The 21,426-nt window shown below is 36.6% G+C and overlaps 5 protein-coding genes and 1 pseudogene across 8 annotated transcripts; 4 read left to right on the forward strand and 2 right to left on the reverse strand.

Annotated features, from left to right (window-relative positions):
* Positions 1-16: 16 nt before the first annotated feature.
* Positions 17-11,158, reverse strand: LOC103841893 (cytochrome P450 72A13-like). Of its 3 annotated transcripts, XM_033272266.1 has the most exons (8): positions 11,148-11,158; positions 4,215-4,340; positions 3,121-4,150; positions 1,499-1,716; positions 1,178-1,425; positions 729-1,095; positions 351-657; positions 17-276 (listed from the first exon to the last, which is right to left on the reverse strand). In XM_033272266.1, exons 3-8 carry the CDS (start codon positions 3,386-3,388, stop codon positions 137-139), a joined length of 1,548 nt encoding a protein of 515 aa, XP_033128157.1. In that variant the 5' UTR covers positions 3,389-4,150; positions 4,215-4,340; positions 11,148-11,158; the 3' UTR covers positions 17-136. The 3 variants fall into 3 exon arrangements, with proteins under 3 accessions (XP_033128157.1, XP_033128153.1, XP_009116734.2); XM_033272262.1 differs by lacking the exons at positions 4,215-4,340; positions 11,148-11,158 and adding an exon at positions 1,786-3,015 and having other exon boundaries at positions 3,121-3,359; XM_009118486.3 differs by lacking the exons at positions 4,215-4,340; positions 11,148-11,158 and adding an exon at positions 1,786-3,015 and having other exon boundaries at positions 26-657; positions 3,121-3,359.
* Positions 4,612-8,007, forward strand: LOC103841913 (C2 domain-containing protein At1g53590). Of its 2 annotated transcripts, XM_009118505.3 has the most exons (10): positions 4,612-4,989; positions 5,060-5,134; positions 5,203-5,346; positions 5,413-5,508; positions 5,587-5,718; positions 5,798-5,950; positions 6,068-6,109; positions 6,199-6,250; positions 6,390-6,482; positions 6,567-8,007. In XM_009118505.3, exons 1-10 carry the CDS (start codon positions 4,873-4,875, stop codon positions 7,802-7,804), a joined length of 2,142 nt encoding a protein of 713 aa, XP_009116753.1. In that variant the 5' UTR covers positions 4,612-4,872; the 3' UTR covers positions 7,805-8,007. The 2 variants fall into 2 exon arrangements, with proteins under 2 accessions (XP_009116753.1, XP_018510316.1); XM_018654800.1 differs by lacking the exons at positions 4,612-4,989; positions 5,060-5,134 and having other exon boundaries at positions 5,256-5,327.
* LOC103841923 lies at positions 8,461-9,245 on the reverse strand. Its single transcript, XM_009118517.3, has one exon. It carries the CDS (start codon positions 9,009-9,011, stop codon positions 8,565-8,567), a length of 447 nt encoding a protein of 148 aa, XP_009116765.1. The 5' UTR covers positions 9,012-9,245; the 3' UTR covers positions 8,461-8,564.
* On the forward strand, positions 10,829-16,145 carry LOC103844604 (terpenoid synthase 25). Its single transcript, XM_033272272.1, has 6 exons — positions 10,829-12,537; positions 13,704-14,079; positions 14,173-14,391; positions 14,499-14,637; positions 14,721-14,969; positions 15,052-16,145. Exons 1-6 carry the CDS (start codon positions 12,300-12,302, stop codon positions 15,382-15,384), a joined length of 1,554 nt encoding a protein of 517 aa, XP_033128163.1. The 5' UTR covers positions 10,829-12,299; the 3' UTR covers positions 15,385-16,145.
* Positions 16,146-16,383: 238 nt separating this feature from the next.
* On the forward strand, positions 16,384-18,047 carry LOC117125818 (geranylgeranyl pyrophosphate synthase 11, chloroplastic-like). Its single transcript, XM_033272286.1, has one exon. The coding sequence runs from the start codon at positions 16,842-16,844 to the stop codon at positions 17,328-17,330; it is 489 nt and encodes a 162-aa protein (XP_033128177.1). The 5' UTR covers positions 16,384-16,841; the 3' UTR covers positions 17,331-18,047.
* On the forward strand, positions 18,048-19,803 carry LOC117125815 (annotated as a pseudogene).
* Positions 19,804-21,426: the final 1,623 nt, after the last annotated feature.

Genomic DNA, 21,426 nt, shown 5'->3' on the forward strand with positions numbered 1-21,426 from the left:
ATGAAGACCGTCCAGAAGCTTCACCTCTCTTCCATAGAGTGTTCTATTCAAATTGTTGTTCTTACACTTACAAAAACTTGACGATGGTAGGTAACATAAACTGATAGCTTGAGCAAAAAAAATTACAAATCTTCAATTAACGTTTCCTTACTCTTATTTTACAACAAGTAAATAATACATAAGCACACTTTATTCTTGATGACACCACCATGGAAATACAAAAAAAGCATATCATAGCTTGTGGAGGATGAGATGTGCTCCGAACTGAGGACGAGTGGTCATGACTATTTGTGGCGAGTGAACATAAGAAGGAGAGAGCTCAAAGGAGAATCTCTGTAGAATCAATGCCATTGCCATCTTTGCCTCCAACAGAGAAAAGCTCTGACCAATGCAGATCCTCAGTCCCCATCCAAAGGGTAAGTAACAGACCTGGTTCTTTGTTGCTTTCGAGATACCGTCTTTGAAACGCTCCGGCTTAAACTCCCCTGCATCCTCCCCCCAAAGCTCAGGGTCACGGTGAACAAGAGCAGTTGGTATATAGACTCTGACACCAGCTGGAAGTGTAATCTCTCCTAGCTTCATTTCTTTGTTTACAGTTCTTCGAAGCTCAGCTACCGGAGGGTATAGCCTCAAAACCTCATAGAAGATCATAGTCATCTGTTGACAATGAGAGTTGATCAAGTGAATCTTGTACTGTTGTGCAAGTAAATGGTGAAAGTTTTACTTACAACTTTGAGGTTGTTAAGAGAATCTATATCAGGTTTTGTATTAATGTTATCACCGAGTATTTGCCTCACTTCCTCTCGTGCCCGTTCCTGCCAGTCTTGGTGATGGCTTAACAAAATCATTGTCCAGACCAATAGTACTGAAGTTGTCTCTTGCCCTGCGAAATAAAACAGCTTACACTCTCTCATCACTTCTTCTACACTCATTCCACTTCCTCCAGATTCCTCCGAACTTGATGCAAGCAATATCCCCAACAAATCATTGTGTTCTGCTTCTCCAGCTTCCCTCTTACTCACCATACCTCTCAGTATTATGTCTATCTCTTTGTCTATTGCTTTCATCCTCTTGTTGTTCTTTGTTGGGAAAAAACTAACACCGAAACAACAAGTTCTATCATTAACTCTCACACCCTTTAAGGTTTAGAAAATGAGGAGGGTGTGTGTTTACTAACCTCAGTCCAGGGATGTAAGGCTTCTTAAGCTCTTGTGCTATGAGAGAAGATAGTTCACCTTGGAGCTCAAATATCCTCTGTCCTTCTCTATAGCTGCTTCCAAAAGCAGCATGCGAGATCACATCCGCAGTCATACTCACAAGCCAAGGCCAAACATCCACCTCACAAGACAACCCTTTATCCAACACTAACTTGTCCCATTTGCCAACAACCTCGCTGCAACAATGGTAGAACGCAGGGACCATGTTCTGCAAAACAAGAAACAGCAGATCACTAAACACACCTATATACACTCAAAATAAGAGATAAGATAACAGAAACCTTGATCTTCTCAAGGTGAAAAGCGGGGTTGATGATCCTTCTGTGTCTCGCCCACTTATCTCCCTTATAGCTAGCAAGCCCGCCTACTAACAATCTGACCAAAGGGAATGAAGCATTCTTCTCAAAATCGTACACTTTACTAAAAACTTCCTTGATGTGCTCTGGATTAGTTATCATGATCGTTGGAACTGGTCCAAGCCATATGAAGAACGTCCTTCCTGTTCCACCAACATAACTCAGTCAAGTCCAAACTCTAGTTTAAAAGAGAAAGGATATAGAGAGAGTACCGTGAGAGTTGAACATCTTCAAGGCAAGAGGAAGGAGACGTGGAGTGATATCATCCGTTAGAGTAATTGGTTTTGATCTTGCCTCCATCAACATGTTAACATTCCTCTTAACATCTCCTACAAGAGGTGTGTAAGGAGTTCCAGGGAGACCTTGTCTTCTCAGGTACCTCTCCAGCTTCTTTGGCTTTAGCCAAACCCAGTTCACAACCCTTATCAACAAAAATGCTAAAACCACCATCAAAGCTGCTGCTACTACTGGTAAAGACATATCCACTTCCTTCACTTACTAACTCACTGGTACAGTTCAAATGCTTTGCCACCAGTGGAGCTATATGTCAATGCTTTAGAGGTTTTCTATCTAATTGCAGACGTTATTAAATCTCAAAAGAGATACACCAACTGCTCTCAGGTCTTTAATTTGCCAAGAGTAGTGTGGTTGGTTAAGTGACGTGTAAAGCAGCTTTACAGTATGAATTATGAAAATGGGGTGTAAAGGTTTACCACCTGAATCTTACCTACTGCATAATTGCAGTTTTTTAATCATCAAAAGAGATACACTAAGCATTTTTATAATAATAAAAAAAGAGAACCACTAATCATAATGAACTTAACATTATTGCGTGTGTGTCAGACGCGAAGTGTTGTCGGTTAAGTGATGGGATTGCACCAACAGAACATCAGAGTTGAGTTACAGTAAACACTACTTCCCTTTAACATTATTTTTGAACTACCATCTTTTACATTCATAAACACTTTATAGAAAAGAAAAAAACACAGTTGATGATATCACCATGGAAATACAAAAATAAGAATCAGAGCTTGTGGAGGATGAGATGTGCTCCGAACTGAGGACGAGTGGTCATGACTATCTGAGGAGAGTGAACATTATGTCTGGTTTAGTATCATTATCATCACCGAGGATTAGTCTCACTTCCTCTCGTGCCCGTTCTTGCCAATCTTGGTGATGGCTTAGTAAAACCATTGTCCAGACCAAGAGTACTGAAGTTGTCTCTTGTCCTGCGAAATAAAACAGCTTGCACTCTCTCAAAACTTCTTCTACGCTCAAACCATTTCCTCCAGATTCCTCTGAACTTGATTCAAGAAGTATCCCCAACAAATCATTGTGTTCTGCTTCTCCATCTTTCCCTCTTGCTCACCATACCTCTCAGTATTGTGTCTATCTCTTTGTCTATTGCTTTCATCCTCTTATTGTTCTTTGTTGGGTAAAACCTAACACCAAAAACAACAAGTTCTTTCACAACTCTCACAGTCTTTTAAGGTTTAGTTTGTGTCATGACATGAAAAAGACAATGAGAGAGAGAGAGAGAGCAGTACCGTGAGAGTTGAACATCTTTAAGGCAAGAGGAAGGAGATATGGGATGACATCATCCGTTAGAGAGATGGGTTTTGATCTTGCCTCCATCAACATTTTAATATTCTTCTTGATATCTCCTACAAGAGGCGTGTAAGGAGTTCCGGGAAGACCTTGTCTTCTCAGGTACCTCTCCAGCTCCTTTGGTGTTATCCACACCCAGTTCACAACCCTTATCAAAACAGCTCCTAAAACCACAATTAAAGCTGCTGCTACAAGTGGTAAAGACATCTCTACTACTTCTCTCACTCACTCTAGATTCTGCAAGTTAAGAGCTTTTTCTACCACTGAGAGTTCCACTGTAAGATGTACAGTTTAAACCAAAAGGGATTCACCAACTTCTCCCACGTTTAATGTGAAGAACAGTGTATGAATTATGAAAATGGCGTGTAAATGTTTGCCACCTGAACCTTATCTAATTGCATTTTTCTTGTCTAATGTTTTTTTTTAATCTCTAAAAGAGACCCACTAAGCATTTTGAATGATTAAAGAAGAGATCCACTAATCATAATGAACAAGGTATGAGAATGCATATAATAAATAATATCAGATATGAGTTATGTGCAAGTTACAGTAAAACACTTCCCTGAAGCAGCCAAACTTTGAATATTCATAAGTTTTAAAAATGCTAAACTTAAAAAATTTAAAGAGACTGGGGAACAAGAACACTAATCTGATCTGGTTGATGAGTAGAGAATCATGTAAAAATTGGTTTTACATGAAAAGGTTGGGCTTTGGAGCCTTGTAAGTAGTCTTGAGCTTCCTTGTCGGTGGCCTGACCTTCCTCAAAACAAGAGGGAACTTGATCTTGGAGATATGGAACTGCTTGGTGCTCTCTCTCTCTCTCTCTCTTGCAGAGCTTTGCAAGGACAGTGGCGGTCTTAATGATCTGAATGCAAGGGTACCTCAAGGAACTTCTTGTACATGTTGTGGTACCCGGTTCGGCTCTGGTAACGCAGCCAGATACCGTAGTTCTTGGTTCTTCTCAAAAATCTACAAAAAGAATAGATAACAACACAATCACATCCAGCACGGTGTGAAACTGTAATTGCCATACCTCATTGATGGCAAGTATCTGTCCGTTGCTCTTCTTAACCTTCTTCAGTTTCCTTAGGAAGTACCTAGACACAAGCAAATGCATTTACACAATTAGTAAGAGTTGCAGCAACTAACAGAATCATAGCTTCATCCGGTAGATCTTAGGCTGAACATCTTTCTCTGTTGGGAGATCTCTCCCAAATCATATGTGGGCTTTTTTATTTTTTTATTGAGCTTTAATCATTACTTTTTTGGTCAAACTTGAAATCTATATCCAGACATCACTGTCATGACATGGCAGACCCTACAGGTATATCCTCACACGTGTATGACACGCTTCGCACTCATTCAGGCGTTTGACGCGTTTCTCTTTTTCTCAGAACATGTTTTTTTTCCCCACAAGTCTCTCTCTCTCTCTCTCTCTCTCTCTCTCTCCATTCTAGGATAGATCCAATGTTTGTCTCTGTGTCTCTGTCTCTATGTCTTCGTCTCTGTTTACACTAACTAATCAACCATCAGAAAGAAACAAAAAAAAAAGACACACAACTCATCTGTTTTCGAACCAAAACTCTCATCATGAAGAAGTTCGAATCGATTTTGGTTTCGTAGGAAGAGAAAAGCAGTAACCTTTGGAGTTTCTTGTCGTATTCTCAACCGTTAGGAAGTGGGAAACAACAATGGAGTGTTCGGTGTTCCATCACGTGGTGATTGTGTTGATGTTTCTTTGGCTTCTCTCTTACTTGAATCGATCACACGCCCTTTTCTATTTCCTCGCTCTCGTTTACCTCTACTTGGTATTTACTTATCTCTTCCTCTGGTTGACTTTTGTTTCCTTAAAGCTTCGATCTTTATACGTTTCTTTAGGTTCATGAGCGTTACGTGATGAGGTTGAGGAAGAAGTTGCAGTTTGAAGAGAGGAAGCAAGCTAACCAGAAACGGGTAATTATTATTATTAAGGGTTCTCAATTTTGTATCCAAAGGTGTTGACTTTAAGCTTTTATGCTTAGGTTCTATCTGATTCTGAATCGGTGCGGTGGTTGAATCATGCCGTGGAGAAGATATGGCCTATTTGTATGGAACAGATTGCTTCTCAGAAGATTCTTCGTCCCATCATACCTTGGTTCTTGGACAAGTATAGACCTTGGACCGCGGTAAAGCTTACACCTTTCCTTCCATATGACTCTTATTGAGTGTTAGTTAATGATGATTTTGTGCAGAAAGAGGCTTTGATACAACATCTCTATTTGGGAAGAAACCCTCCTTTGTTGACTGATATAAGAGTGCTAAGGCAATCTACTGGTGATGATCACTTGGTATAGTTGCAGTCATATCTCTTGATAGATTGTTTTAGAGGGAGTAGGACATATGCTGAAGTGTGTATATATATATAGGTGCTGGAACTTGGAATGAACTTCCTCACAGCAGATGATATGAGCGCAATACTCGCTGTGAAGTTGAGGAAAAGACTTGGGTTTGGGATGTGGACCAAGTTACATCTCACAGGGATGCATGTTGAAGGAAAGGTAATGTTTTTTTTTTCTGTAGTTACTTCACATAGACATATACTTACACACTCTCTGGATACCTTATACACTCTTGTAGGTGTTGGTTGGAGTGAAGTTCCTTCGTAGATGGCCGTTTCTGGGGCGGTTACGCGTCTGTTTTGCAGAGCCGCCTTATTTCCAAATGAATGTGAAACCAATCTTCACTCACGGAGTTGATGTTACTGTCCTTCCAGGGATTGCAGGATGGCTTGTAAGTACTAATTAACCCCTCTGATTCAGCTTGTTAACTTAAGTTAGTGTAGAAAGTCTCCTCCTGCTCTTTTGACTTTTTACTACTACTTCTAACAACACCTTCAACCATTATTAGGACAAACTCTTGTCTATTGCATTTGAGCAGACTCTTGTTGAGGTAAAGTCTCCCCTCATATAGCTAAGCAAAAACATTTTCTTTACATTGATGAAGTCGGCTAAATGAAGCTTTTGTGTCTTAACTTGCAGCCAAATATGCTTGTAGTTGATATGGAGAAGTTTGTTAGCCCACAATCAGGAGGTAACTATTGCAGTTGATGTTCAGAATACATAAAATTAGTTTTGTACTTCCTTTTTTATTGGTTTCTTGAAATTGTCAAAATATCTCAAACTTTCATTTAATCAGTCTATATGATTAATATTGTCCATGTTTGTTCCAGAGAATTGGTTCTTTGTTGATGAGAAAGAACCAGTTGCACACGCTCTTGTTGAAGTCGTTGAAGCATCTGATGTTAAACCATCAGATCTAAACGGTTAGAACTCACTGAGCTAAGTTAAGTCTCCTCCACTTTAGTACAACATCTTATGAACTCTTCTTGTATTTTGGAATGCTTCAGGTTTATCTGATCCTTACGTGAAAGGCCAGCTCGGCGCATACAGATTCAAAACCAAGATACTAAAGAAAACACTCTCTCCCAAATGGCAAGAAGAGTTCAAGATCCCAATCTTGACGTGGGACTCTCCAAACATCCTCAACATCGAAGTCCAAGACAAAGACCGGTTCAGCGACGACAGCCTCGGCGACTGTTCAGTCAACATCGCAGAGTTTAGAGGTGGGGAGAGAAACGACATGTGGCTGCCTCTCCAGAACATCAAGATGGGGAGGCTCCACCTCGCTATTACAGTAACCGAGGAGGAAGCAAAGGTGGATGATGATGATGATCCGTTTGAAGGAGCGACGATAAGTAAAGAAGACATGTGGGCTTCCTTTGCTAATGATGATGCAAATAGAGGCTCATTCTCTTCGGTGGTGTCTGATAAGTCTCCGAGAGTTAGGGATAATCTTGAACCGATTAACATTGAAGGACAAGAAGAGACTGGGATATGGGTGCATCAGCCAGGGACTGAAGTCTCTCAGATATGGGAGCCAAGAAAAGGCAAGAGTCGATGCGTTGACAACAACATACGTGGAGTTACTCTTGAGGCTTCTACTGGTAGTAATGAAAGCAGCAGTCCTGATGAGAACCAGGAAGGGAAGAACAAAGCGAGGTCTGTTGGTAAAGGATTGAAGAAAGTGTTTCATAGGAATGGGAAGAAGGAAGAGTCTGGGAACGTGGAGGAGGATGTGAGGTCTCCTAGGGTCAACTTGAAGGCGTTGAACCGAAAGGATGTTGGCGTTAAGTACATAGTTGAAGACCGTTTGTCTGGGCCTTTGACGGGGAGAAGTCCGAGAGGTGAGAGCTTTGGCTCTGAGGATGCTCAGAACAAGGGACATATGAAGGATGTTGCCAAGAGCATTCTGAAACACGCTGAGAAGTCTGCAAGGCATATAAAGCACGCGTTTTCGCGTAAAGGGTCGAGGAAGTCGAGAGATGATGAGTGCTCAACGGTTCCTGAGAATGAGTCTGTGTTTGGTTCAGAATGTCAGTTTGAATATTCTGACGATGATGATACTGCAGATGTCAGTGTGCAGGGGACACCAAGGAAAGCAAAAGATGAAGGTAAAGGTGTGAGGGCAGGAGAAGATGGTCTTGTGAATACATCAGCAAACTCTAAAGAAGATTCTAGAGGTGTTACACATATGGATGCTTCTGCTGGAGCTGAGAAAGTCTTTACGCCAAAAAAAGTCCAATGATAGAAAATAGATATAGGTAATAAAAGGCTTGTTAAGTTGAGTAGTTTTAAATTTACAACAAAGGAAAATATTGTACAGCTTTTGAGTTTTGAGTCTTATGTGTTGGTTTACAGCTTTTTGAGTGTCTGTCTAATCACTTGCTTTGAAACTATTCTAAATATTCTCAAGCAAATGCTCTGTCTTTATAGAAATAAGTTTGACCACTTAATCGTGTTCTGATTAGAGGGACAACACTAATGACAGAACATATGGTTATCCGTGTGTTACACAATAACTCTGCTGTAACACACAAGCTGTGTGTCTCAAGAGCTTTCACAAAGAAGAAGATATGAAGTAGACATGTTATTGACACATAGCATAGCAGACGCATGGATCATTGGGTATATATTGCTTACTTTTAGTCTTCTGATCATGTAAAGTGGCCTCTCTTTTATGCCATATTTAAGTCTTTTGTTTTTCTTAACCCAATTTCATTGATGTTAAAACATTATATAAACTAAATACAACTCACTTAGCATAGATGCAAGTCCATTACAGAACTAATTCTAAGGTGAAATACAGTATATATAAAATTCTATCTTTTAAACATTAGAAACCGTATGAAAGTATATATGTGTATCCAACTCATGTTGATAGATGCTAGTTTTAGTAACTAATCTTCTCATCAAGTGATCATTGCATTATCTAAAGAATATATATAATTAACAGCAGTCTTTGTTATATTATTATGACTCCACGAGACCAATCAAATCTTACATAACTACATATTCTCTTGCCATAGAGAAAGAGTTGGTTCCTCAAATGTAAGTCCATAATTAATATGAGAATAATAATCACCACCTTCAATCTCAAGAACACTACTATCTACACCATCCATGTAAGAAAGTTCCGTACACCAATTCATCATCTCGTCATCATTTTGCGACGACATCAAACCAATATCAAAGTCCTTAAGCCACCCGAAATCATCTTCAATGCCGGATTTCTCCTGTTGAAGATCATTTTCCCGAGATTCCATGGGAGAAGAAGAACTCGAGTTGATCTCCACTTCTAAAGATCTAATCACGCGGTTTAGTTCCTCTTCTTTCTCTTTGTTGATGCTGCTATGATTATCGAGAGGCGATTCTTCTTCCAGAAACGACATGATCATAAGCTCATTGTTAAAAATCTCCATTCCTTGATCCATACCATATTGAACAGACGCCATTTGTGAGAATGTGTAAAGTGTTATGAAGAGAAAAATATATAAAACTTGGGAGAATATATTTTAACATGAGCCAAAGCTAAGGTCTTATATAGAGGGAAGTGTTAAATTAATTAATTAGGCATATTGGCACATGAGATAAGACATATGTCTCCCCACTCTACACGACCAATCATGTGATCATTTGTAATTTGATACGATGATGATAATAATAGTTTGTAATAAAGAATAAGAGGGATAATGTTGTAGCTTTTGGCCTAACTGATATTGAACCATTGAGGAGACATGACTGAATGAAATTTATTAATGGATATAATATTATAATTAGAAAATTAGTTGAATGTCAAATCTCAAGTGTCTAAGTGGAATATGCGTATAGGGAAGATCTTGAAAGTTTGGTATAATGCACAACCCACTAATAGATATGGTACTTTAGGCAAAGAAACAAACCCGAGACATCTGCTTTATCGTGTTTGCAATTAATTTGGGAACAAATCAACGGACGTAATATGCTACGGATAATACCACTACTATGTAGACAGAGAATACCACGACTATAAAATATCCACAAAGTAATTGTTTTTATGAAAGATTTGATTCTCGAGTAATTGCTTTCAACCGGAAAAAAAAAATTAAATAAAATGTCAAACTTTGATTCATAAGTCACCATATAGACAAAGAATTATGATTGGTAACAACATAATTATGAGAATGAAATAATTACGTGTAACAGAATAACATATAAATATCAAACATTTAGCTTAACATAATTGTAAAACGAAAAACCTCTTTTGTTTTTATTCAGTAAAGTGATTAAATGACGAATTGTTCAACATAAATTAAGATCTATATATTCATGTGATTAGAAATAGTACGTCGCAATCCAGTAAAATGGTTGTTTATAGGAAATATAAAACATGTTAAAATGGTGTTGAAAAAAAAAACATGTTAAAATGGTTGTTTATAGGAAATAATAAGTTTAATAAGCTTGGCTTATCTTGCCCTAGGTTTAAATTTCTTTGAGAAGAATGATTACGTCATGCCATAGTATTTATAAATCTTATGGTCCTGGATTTCGTTCCTGAAGTTCAAAATTATTAAAAAAAAGTTTAATACTTTTATGGATCAAAAAGGTTTTAAAAACGTTGCCTCTTTTAAAAACTATATATATCTACTAAAGTATATAAATTTAACTAAAGACACAATTTGTTTTGTATGTCTTTATTTTGTAAGAAGGCAAAATTTACACGCCTAACAAACTGTTGGGGTCTATTTTCATAGCTAACATTTATATCGGCTGAAGTACATAATAATATGATGTAGGGTTAGAATGCAAATGGATGTCACACTTATAATACACGTACCGACACTAACCTTTATATTAAAGGTATAAAAAGAAAACTTTAATTTTCGGGGTACTCTACGATATGCTTGATAAGGTACGTGTCACATGTGGGTGCTGGTCCTGCTGGACGTTGGAGAAGAAATGATTTGACCGAATAAATGGGATTCGAAGCATTAGCAAGAGTGGTGGTTCTTTTAGTGGACCAACCCACTCCATCTTCATGGCATCAATTATCGATCGGTTCACATGTCTCCGACTCCACCTTTGTTTTCGTCTTCTTTAATATTTTTTTTTTTGCTAAAACCAGTATAATTTCGGGGTTTTGAACCCAACGTCAAAACTAAAACCATTCAAATCATTTGTTATTCAAAAAAAAAAAAAATTAAAGTCTTCTTTAATTTTCTCCAACATTTGTCGAATTATTCTATAATAGTATGTATTTCATTCAAAACTTCTGTAGTTTGATGTTTTAATTAGTTAATTGTTATTTCCTCTTTGTAGTTGTAATTTGTAAAGGGCTATATTAATGTCCCACATCGAATGTTATAGCAACATAAGGATCAACACCAGTGGGGATTTGATCTGTGAGAGTGATATCTTCCTGACTCCTAAGATGATTATCAAACTCCCCTTCATGCGTGTCATCATCTAATTGGAAGTCGTCCAAGTTCAATGCTTGAGGCAAAGTCACAGACTCAACAGGGAGCCTGCCTCGCATCCTCAGGCAAATCAACTATGAAAAACTTAGATAACCAAGTGGTGACGAGAGCACAGTCACGGAACAGATAATCAACTTGCTTTGAATAGATTCGGACAACACCAAGTAAAAGATGACCAGACAATCTCAATGCCAAAGGTGCCTCCGGGAACATTATAAGATCAACAGTTTTGGGGATGTTGGTGGCGGTGTGGTGAGACTTCTTGAGGCGTTGCTGCAAGTGCGCGGCGGCCCAAACCGTTCCCAGAGGACCCTTCCGAGCCAAGTACACATGCGAATAAAACATCTTTTTCTTTTTTTATTTTTCCCTCGAAATCAAACTATGAGACGGAGAAATCAAGCAAGTGAGAAGCGATGTGGGACATTAATAGGCCAAACCAGCAAATCATATTCCTTTTGCATTCGTCATCAATAGTGAGAGGTTATAGCGATGTCAACAACGTTCAGTGATTAGATTATATTCCGTTTATAGTCACCAAGGGCATCAACAGACTACAACAAGTAAACGTTGTATCAAATTTTAGAACAGTATATGGAAAATACTAGACAAGCCCAATATTCTTATAGGTAAGTAATGTATTTTAAATAATACAACACGAATCTGGAGTTGATGGTAAAGTCGGTCTTATATAGACACGATCATATTTGACCCAAAAAAAAAAGACACAAGCATATAATAGTAGTATCATATACCACATCAAATCATTATTATTTCAGTATTATAGTATACACTCTTTTTCTTGTGGCCTTTCCAAATAGAAATAACAAACGACTGTAAAATCGTTTTAACTAATATCCTCTTTATTAATTAAGCTATTGTTGTTTGGCTTCTTGGAACATCATAGGGTAAAATAAATCTTCCACAGTTTTTCTACTTTGATAAAAAATATTTTCCAAGGACTTAAGCTATATACAAATTTCTTCTGCTTTTTTTTGGGGGGGGGGGGGGGGGGGGGGGGGACGTTCAAAATCTTATATACAATTCCCAAATTGGAAAATTATACAATAAAAAGTAAACAAAAAAAAAGTACTCGGTCAAAGAAATATAAAAGAAAAAATAATATCATTGATGCAATTGTTGAAACCCTCTAAATAACTGGAAGGGCTTTGCGACTGGTAATTTTTTTCGTGATCTGATTTGTTTCGTGATCAACAGACTTTCTTCAATTAAGTTATATTGTTCTCTTTGTAGGAATTTGAGGCAGTTGAGCAAGAAATTGAATACGTGATGAAACCAAAGGTAAGAGACATCCTCATGTGTCCTCACAGTAGCGACAAGGAGAAGATTCCTATTGTCCATTTGCTTATCAGCCTTGCTATTGCTCATTATTTTGAGAGTGAAATTGAAGAAATTCTACACCATGCTTTCCAAAATCTGGACGACTTAATATCAGAAGAAGATGATCTGGAAACAATTGCAATCATGTTTGAAGTTTTCAGACTATATGGACACAAGATGTCTTGCGGTAAATTAAAAATGTTTTTATTAAGTTTGTTGAGCTTTTGACCTAAAAATAATTGGTGATAACCAATTTAGCTATTTTTGGTATTCATTATTTAAGATCTTTTCCAAGTATGATGGGAGACTTTATCTTAAATACGTCAAAATTGTAATATTTGAGGATTAATGGGTAAGTTTGGGTTCGATCTATAAACTAGATAGTATGAATCGAGTTATGATACCACATACTCTTTTAAAATAGTCATTTAAAAAAAAAATATATATATATATATACTATACAAAGTACTAGTTGGATCAATTCATTAGTTTATTCCTTAAGAAGTTTATATGAAATATATTCAAAATAACAATTTTGATGAAGAAGGCAATATAATATCACCGAGCAATTTTCTAAAATATACAAAATAATATATTTTATTCAAAAAAAAATTATCATATATAAACCATTAAATCAAAATTTCAGATCATTTAAATTGAGACTTAATGTACGTTATAAATATAGGTTGACAAAGATATTTTTTGATGTTTTCTGGAAATCATGTTTAAGGTTTATTACGAGAAAGTTTTCTTAATAGATTTGCATTTAAAAAAAAAAATTTAACTTAATATAAACACTATACAAGATCAGCAAAGAGAGGAAACAATATATCAACACCTATTAACATCATTTAGATTCAACAACACAACTAAAGTTCATAACTACGTTTACGATCTTTCAAATTACAGAAACAATATATTGACACCTATTCAGTTAACATCAATTAGATCCAACTAAAGTTCTTAACCTGTGGAACAAAAAAAGTTCGCTTATTTTTTTCCGGTGTATCCAATTTTTTTTTAAAAACTAAGACTGCCATAAACATATATTTGTTTTATTAAAATCTCTTTACAAAATTATATATATATATATATTTCAAATCAATATGACCATCTTTAGGTTTAATAAAACCTAAAAGTATGCTTGCATTTCAATTTTTAATTTATCAAATTAATACGAATAAATTACGCATGGCATGTAGCATCAAAATCTATTTTGGTGATAAGTGGATTGGTCATTTTTGTATATATTATTTAAGGTTCATTTCAATTTTTGATGTGAGACTTTCTTCCTAATAGTTTAAATGTTTCATCAGTTTTCCTTATTTATGACTTTATACCGGTTTCTTATAGATGTGTTTGAGAGATTCAAAACTGAAGAGGGGAAATTTAAGCAAAGTCTGGCGCATGATGTTAGAGGAATGCTACAGTTGTATGAATCAGCGCATCTGGGACTACCATCTGAAGATATAATGGACGAGGCATTGACTTTTACGCGGCACCACTTGGGGATGTTGACTGGCCAAGAAACTAACCCAAATCTCTTTAAGCAGATAGACCACGCATTGTATAGAGCTCGATATCATAGCATAGAAATAGTGGTTGCACGACAATACATCTCTTTTTACGGACAAGAGGAGGTCCACGACAAGATGCTCCTCAAATTTGCAAAGCTCAACTTCAACTTTTGCCAAATGCACTACACCAAAGAGCTTAAGATAATGACCAAGTAATTAAGTTTTTCGTCTTTTAGGTGTGTTTATACTCTTATGATTCTGATCATCAGCCTACTTGATATGTAACTTAATTTATATGGCTGCAGATGGTGGAAAGAGATAGGCATGGCGCCTAAGCTATCTTACATAAGGGACCGAATTGTGGAGGTCTTTCTTTTTGCAGTAGGAATGTTTTTCGAGCCAAGGTATTCACTTGCAAGAATTCATGCCACTAAATTTTCAATGCTCGTGACTGCTCTGGATGATACATGTGATGCATATGCTACTCTTCGGGAAGTTATTAGTCTTCATGATGCTTTCCAGAGGTATTTATGTAGTCTTATCTACAAGCATGCACATCTACCAATATCTTATGCATCTATGATCCATATATGTGTGTTTCATGTAACTAACAAAGAAATTAATTGGCCAGGTGGGATCTTGGGGCCATGGAAGAACTACCAAGCTATATGAGAATCCTCTACCAAAATATGTTAGAAACAGTTGAAGATATTGATCGAGAAATGAAAGCTCGAGGAAAGTTCGGTAGTCTGCAACCAACTATAGATGAGGTATAAGCAATCTATTTCAAGTAGTAGACGGAAGTAGCTTCCAATTTGACTTAGTTAATCTGATTTAACAGTTATCCTTGCAGACTAAGAGTCTGATGATATTGTATCTGGCGACATCAAAATGGGCACGCGCAGGTCACGTGCCAAGCTTTGAGGATTACATGGAGGTTGGGAGCTCCGCATCTGGACTGCATGACTTTGCAGCCTACGGATATATATCGGTGGATGACTGTGATAAGAAGCAATTGCATGAGTGGTTCAACTCCAGACCCAAAATATTTGAAGCTTTAAATACTGTATTTCGTCTTAGAAATGACATTGTCACTTTTGAGGTAAATGTGTATAAAAATATATTACACATGGACCAAGTCTTACTACCAAATTTACAACTCCTTTTTATATAAAAATGAACAGCAAGAAATGAGCAGAGGGGAGGTGGCGAATGGCGTCAACTGTTACATGAAGCAACATGGTGTCACCAAAGAAGCAGCGGTTGACGTATTGAGGAAGATGGAACGCGAGAATTATAAGATAATGATGGAGGAATTTGTTTCTTCAAAAGCTGTGCCACGACAGATTCTGGTGCGAGCCGTCAACACTGCTCGTGTGATTGATTTGTTTTACAAGGAAGGTGATGGATTTGGTCATCCTGATCAAAAGATAAAAGACATTCTTGCCTCTTTGTTCCTCCATCCAATTCCTCTTTCAAAACTTATGAAAGTTCGAGTGAATTTGGGAGATATATAATCATACTTTTCTGTATTTCTTCCCTTTGTTCTTTGTATTTGATGTGCATTGAGAACTACTCGTGCCCTCTCTCATACTTTTTTGGTTAGTCTTTTCAAAACTGAATAAGAAACTAAGTTACCATTAACACACAGTTCACTTTAGCCTTTAAATTGAATCCCAGTTCGAGAGCTGAAATGACGTAAAGGAAATGTAATGAGAGAGTTAAAGCTGGTTTTTATGCTTAGGGTTTGAAGATTCTCGTAGCTGGTAGTCTAGCTGGCAATCTAAGACCCCGCATTTGTGGGTGTTAAGAGAAATCCGACAAGGAAGAAAAGTCGGTAAATTCCTTGTTAGGTCCGTACATCTCAGTATGATCTTGAGATAAGGGAATATGTCTAGTGAGCACCCACAACCCAGAAACCGAGGGCTCGATAACCAATAAACAACTTTTGGAATAGTTTATTATTTTTCTTTTCGTCCGAATTAAAAAAAAATAAATAAATTGATCAATTCCAAGCGTAGTGGAGCCCGCGAACAGTAACGAACTTGCACATGAATCAATTCTTAGAGCACCCCATTAGTGAACTTATGGGAGGGTTCACACACATTCCAAAAAAAAAAAAAATTAAAATAAGGAATAGTGATGAACCTATCTTTCTCCACCCCTTCCCAGTGAATCTGGTTCATCACTGTAGTGCGGGCTCCACGGCACGTGGCGGCCCGCGACTGGTCCGAAAAAATATATATTTTTTTTTTTTAAAAAACAAAAATCAACCCAAAAAAAAAAAATAATAAAAAAATGCTTTGTAAATCCCTTTCATGGGGTTCAATAATGGGGATACTCTTATGCAAGAGTTTATGGGGCACAAAAACCTAAAAAATAAATATTATAATATTTTTTCTCCTAACAAATATTGCTAAGGACTTGGCGTTGGGGTGCTCTTATATGTCTAACCAGTCTTCCCAATCAGGCATGTCATCAAATCGCAGCGTTTCAAGTGACTTAAACGGCTGTTAGTTGTTGCTTAGAGATGGACTTAAGCAGAACCTATGCTTCTAAGCAAAAAAAAAAAAAAAAAAAAAAAAAAAAAAAAGCCCGGCTATTCCTGACACTCATAATGTTCTAGGATCAGATCAAAAATTTTACATAATAGCTCACAATATGTCCCTGACTAAGGGTTCGGCAAAAGCCAGCTTGTACCTGACGGTAATTTATCTCTTTTAGAAGTAATTACTATGCATACAGTTATTCTAATTATTACTTGAAATTCTTACCTTATAATATATTTGTACATGCGAGACCTTTTCATTCCATAATTGAATATTCATACCAACTTCTTCGCTGGTTATACAATTTTAAATAACAGGAAAGACCTTCATTACTTCCAAGTCCAAGAAATCTATTAAGAGCCTTCACATGCTCTTAATGGGCAAACCCAATTATAAAATTGTATTTGGGAGAAAGTGGATCAGCAATGGCTACTGTTCATCTAATCTCATCCTCCCTCTTCATCCAATCCAAAGGAAGAAGATACAACTCCATATCCTCCATCAAGAGTCTCCAAAAACGCACAGTTTTGTCTCACTCGTCTGCTCTCATCTCACAAGGCGGAGACATGATTCCACCAGAAGGAAAAGGCAGTGATCTCAACTCCCCCTTTGACTTCAAGTCCTATATGATGCGTAAAGCCGAATCTGTAAACACAGCTCTCCACGTTTCCGTACCACTTCTGAAACCCATCACGATCCAAGAGCCGGTGCGGTACTCACTGCTAGCGGGTGGAAAACGTGTGAGGCCTCTGCTCTGCATTGCTGCATGCGAGCTCGTGGGTGGCGACGAGGCTACAGCCATGTCAGCCGCTTGTGCAGTGGAGATGATCCATGTGAGCTCTCTTATTCATGACGACCAGTGCCGTCCCTGCCATAAGGCAGCTAAAGCTTGTGCTTTAGGCCACACATATTAATCACAGTTTCTAAGGCTACACTGCAATAAAATGATTGTAGCTCAGTGTCTAATGCAACATCTTTTTACTTTTTTTTTTTCAATGGTGTGTTTTGTTTTGAATTTATGTTCCAATTTTTGTTGGTTAACTTAGTTTTATTTTGAGTAAATTTTTTTCTTTGTGTTAGTTTAGGATTTTGCTATTACAATAATATCTTTTTATTTGATTATTAGATGTTTATCCCAATAAATTTTAATCTTTCATATATAGTTTTCACAGTTGTAAAGTTTAAAAAAAAAAAGAATATTTTTTATTCTTAAGTTTTATAAAATAACAAATATTTATTTCTGACCTAAAGTTATATACGATTGAAAATTTACACATATATTTTCAAACAAAAGTTAAGTAGAATTTTAAAATTAGCTTTAGGCCACTGAATTTTTCGGGACGGCACTGATGACGACCTTCCCTGTATGGACAATGCAGACGTCCGCAGGGGCAATCCTACCAACCATAAGGTATGCTATTAAATCATAAAATGACTTAGAGAAATGCTCACTAATAAGTTAGATGAGTTTTCAACCTAAAACAAACCATAAATCCAATATATTATTGAAGAACCTTTCTAACTTCGGACTTTGTCCATGATATTCACAACTGCTGAATTTTTCATTGGTGTTAATGCATGCTGACTAGTGTTGAACCAAATTTTACTCAAACAAGGTATTTGGAGAAGGCATGGCGGTTTTGACGGGTGATGCACTCCTTGCTTTGGCCTTTGAGAACATGACGGTTGTGTCAAGTGTCTCTCCCGAGAGGACGGTCCGTGCGGTGATTGAGCTTGCCAAGGCAAGGGCAAGTTATTGACCTAAGCAGTGAAGGTTTAAATCCAGAGGACGCTGGATTAGAGCGTCTAGAGTTCATCCACCTTCACAAAACGGCGGCGTTGTTGGAGGCAGCGGCGGTTATAGGGGTTATAATGGGAGGTGGAACAGATGAAGAGATGGAGAAGCTTAGAAAGTACGCGAGATGTATCGGCCTGTTGTTTCAAGTGGTTGATGATATTCTTGACGTGACTAAATCTACTGAGGAACTGGGTAAGAGCACCGGCAATGACGCTATCGCGGGAAAACTGACAGTATCCAAGGTTGCTTGGTTTGGAGAAATCGAGGGAACTGGCGGAGAAACTGAGAAGAGAAGCAGAGGAGCAGCTTGTAGGGTTTGATTCGGTTAAGGTGGCACCTCTAGTAGCTCTGGCTAGCTACATTGCCAGCAGAAACAATTAATGCTTTGAAGGAATAATAATTATACAACTTAGATACATAATTAATTATATGTGAACAACGACATAATAGTCACTTTCTTAGTAGCACATAATTTGAATAAGTTTGAACTCTTTTGTGTGCTATCTATGGTTAGTAATTAGGCTGACAAAAGAAAAATCTACAAAATAACACATGAAAAGATAAAAAAATTACTGTAAGCCCTACCTAAACTAGCTCCTATCCTAATAAACCCTAAACTCAAATATATATATATATATATATATTATAATTATTTTTTTCTTACTTTCTAAAACTAAAAAAAATATATAATTAATCATGGATATATTTGTTTTTCATTTAATGCATGCTATTTTGAAATTATTTACTTTGTTTGCTATTTTATCACAAAACTTGTAATCTGTGTTTGATATAAGGAAGGCAAGTCGCAAACTTATTTATTTTGCAAGTAAGAACACTTTCTCAATATATATATGCATGTATTTAATCTCTGTTTGATATAAGGAAGGCAAGTCGCAAACTCCTTGTTACATTGCTTCAACTCCGGCCTCTCTTTTCTTTTTAACACTGATTTATTATGATATTACAATTATGAAAAATATTATATAGACAATTAAATTTGAAGTTTTTAATTTTGCTTTTTAATATTAATAACGTGGTTCAGATATATAAAGTAGTATGCTCAGGCTGGTACTATCCATTTTCTCCTTGGATCTATCGGATATTTAGAGTGGGTCTTGTCTTTAGGCTTTAATGGTGAAGGCAATGGTTCGGAGTCTCTGATTAGCGTTTCGGATACACCTATATACCATAAAAAGAGGTTTCAAAAACAGTTGGTTGAACCGGTTTTTAGGAGTAGTTTTGGCCGTGTTTGTTTGTGATATACAAGTCCAAGAAAAAAAAGTAATATGAGGGTTGGGATTATTCGGTTCACAACTCATGAATTTTTTTTTTTTTTGTAACCTACACAACGCATGAATCTATACTATTAAAGCATGATCCTATTGTCTTTTTTACCTTAACCTGCCATTTTTTTACTAACATTGCATGTTTTAATAAGGGCAATCAAGTAATATTAATAACACATCTATATTGGATTATTTTTTTCGGACCCAGCCCACATCAGATCTCTCTTGGACCATTTGGGCCGATTAAGAAATCAGATCCAATTCTCACATTTTTTTTTTCCTTTAGGCCATTGAGTCCAAGTTCAAATAATTTTTTTCAACTATTATTAATTATTTTTTTTTCTTTTCTTAATATAATTTAAGCATTCATAAAAAATTAATTTTTTTCATTGGAAATGAAAAGTATAAATCTTTATTAAAAGTATATATTTTTTTTATTAAAATATTAACCACATAATAAAATTAATTTATCAGAGTTATACCAACTTAATTCATTAAAGAAATAAAATTTAATTTTTTAAACATAAATAGTCATTTAAAATGAAAAACGATAAATAAAGATAAAAAGTTTAAGTCTTTTATAAAATAAAACACAAATATATAAAAATATGACATTTACTAAATATTTGTCAATTGAAAAAAAAAAAAAAATCTGCGCTTTGAAAGCGCGGATCAAAATCTAGTTATCTTTTAAAGATAATAATCATGATAACAATCTTGGGAGTTTCTACTGAAATTCTCATCAGTGAGCCCGATCACGTTACAAGAAAAAGTTCATATCTGATCAAAAACTTGTTAAAAGTCTAAAATGTGAGGGACTTGATAAGGACACCTTAAATGATCAGCAGTGTCGTGGATTGAAAGCAACGTACAATAAAACCTGATCGTGTAGATTCTGTGGGGCAAGAATTTGTATAAGAACTTGACAACTTTAAATAAGAACTAACTCTTCTTATTAATCCCTTGTGGAAACTCACTCAAAACCACAAGCTTTCAATCACACAACTCACACACATATCATCTCATGACATTGTGTTTATATAAGACTTTTAGATATCCTAATCCTAAAAGGAAACACTTGTAAATAGATAACTCCTAAATACATATTGATCCTTATCTCTTAAAGATCATAATCTACTTGGGATTAGGATTGCTTGACGCTCAAGCTTTCTTCAAGCTTACTTCAACATTCTCCCTCTTAAGCTTGAACTCCATGACTTCCAAGTCTTGAACTCCCATTAAGTCTCTCATCTCCCTGTATTTGATTCTTCCCAAAGCCTTTGTTAGAATGTCTGCTTTTTGCTCACTCCCGGGTACATGTTCGACCTCTAGCAACTCTCTTTCAACACACTCTCTGATGAAATGATATCTTGAATGTATGTGTTTGCTGCGCCCATGAAACACTGGATTTTTAGAGAGTGCAATTGCTGAACGGTTGTCTATTCGTATGACAGTCTTATTGCATACGGTTCCTGTGATCTCTCCAAGAAGATCTTGTAACCAGATTGCTTGTCTTGCTGCCTCTGTTGCGGCCATAAACTCTGCTTCACAAGAAGATAAAGCCACAGTGTCTTGTTTTTGAGAACACCATGTGATAGGACTTCTTCCAAGATAAAATATATGCCCTGTTACACTTCTTCCATCATCAGGATCTGTATTATAACTACTGTCGCTGTAGCCAATCAATCTTATCGTCTCAGACCTTGATCGTTCAAAACTTAATCCAAGTGTGGCAGTTCCTCTTAGATACCGTAAGCATTGCTTCAATGCCACTCCGTGAGAGTCTTTAGGATTAGCCATGTACCTACTAAGAACTCCTATACAGTATGACAAGTTTGGCCTGGTATGAAGTAAGTAGCGAAAACACCCAATGATCTTTCTGTAGCCGGTCGCATCAATACTTTTCTCTTGTTCAGACTTTGCTAA

Source organism: Brassica rapa, chromosome A01 (assembly GCF_000309985.2).
Source record: "Brassica rapa cultivar Chiifu-401-42 chromosome A01, CAAS_Brap_v3.01, whole genome shotgun sequence".
Lineage (NCBI taxonomy): Eukaryota > Viridiplantae > Streptophyta > Magnoliopsida > Brassicales > Brassicaceae > Brassica > Brassica rapa.

What these genes read in the sequence shown, in the direction of transcription:
- LOC103841893 (XM_033272266.1), bottom strand. Translation starts at nt 3,388, where the DNA reads ATGTCTTTACCACTTGTAGCAGCAGCTTTAATTGTGGTTTTAGGAGCT. An exon ending in AAAGATGTTCAACTCTCACG is followed by an intron (nt 1,717 to 3,120) that starts GTACTGCTCTCT and finishes TTGGTGGAACAG; the next exon opens with GAAGGACGTTCTTCATATGG. An exon ending in CCTTACATCCCTGGACTGAG is followed by an intron (nt 1,096 to 1,177) that starts GTTAGTAAACAC and finishes TTTCGGTGTTAG; the next exon opens with TTTTTTCCCAACAAAGAACA.
- LOC103841913 (XM_009118505.3), top strand. Translation starts at nt 4,873, where the DNA reads ATGGAGTGTTCGGTGTTCCATCACGTGGTGATTGTGTTGATGTTTCTT. An exon ending in CTCTCGTTTACCTCTACTTG is followed by an intron (nt 4,990 to 5,059) that starts GTATTTACTTAT and finishes ACGTTTCTTTAG; the next exon opens with GTTCATGAGCGTTACGTGAT. An exon ending in CTACTGGTGATGATCACTTG is followed by an intron (nt 5,509 to 5,586) that starts GTATAGTTGCAG and finishes ATATATATATAG; the next exon opens with GTGCTGGAACTTGGAATGAA.
- LOC103841923 (XM_009118517.3), bottom strand. Translation starts at nt 9,011, where the DNA reads ATGGCGTCTGTTCAATATGGTATGGATCAAGGAATGGAGATTTTTAAC.
- LOC103844604 (XM_033272272.1), top strand. Translation starts at nt 12,300, where the DNA reads ATGAAACCAAAGGTAAGAGACATCCTCATGTGTCCTCACAGTAGCGAC. An exon ending in TGGACACAAGATGTCTTGCG is followed by an intron (nt 12,538 to 13,703) that starts GTAAATTAAAAA and finishes GGTTTCTTATAG; the next exon opens with ATGTGTTTGAGAGATTCAAA. An exon ending in TGCAACCAACTATAGATGAG is followed by an intron (nt 14,638 to 14,720) that starts GTATAAGCAATC and finishes TTATCCTTGCAG; the next exon opens with ACTAAGAGTCTGATGATATT.
- LOC117125818 (XM_033272286.1), top strand. Translation starts at nt 16,842, where the DNA reads ATGGCTACTGTTCATCTAATCTCATCCTCCCTCTTCATCCAATCCAAA.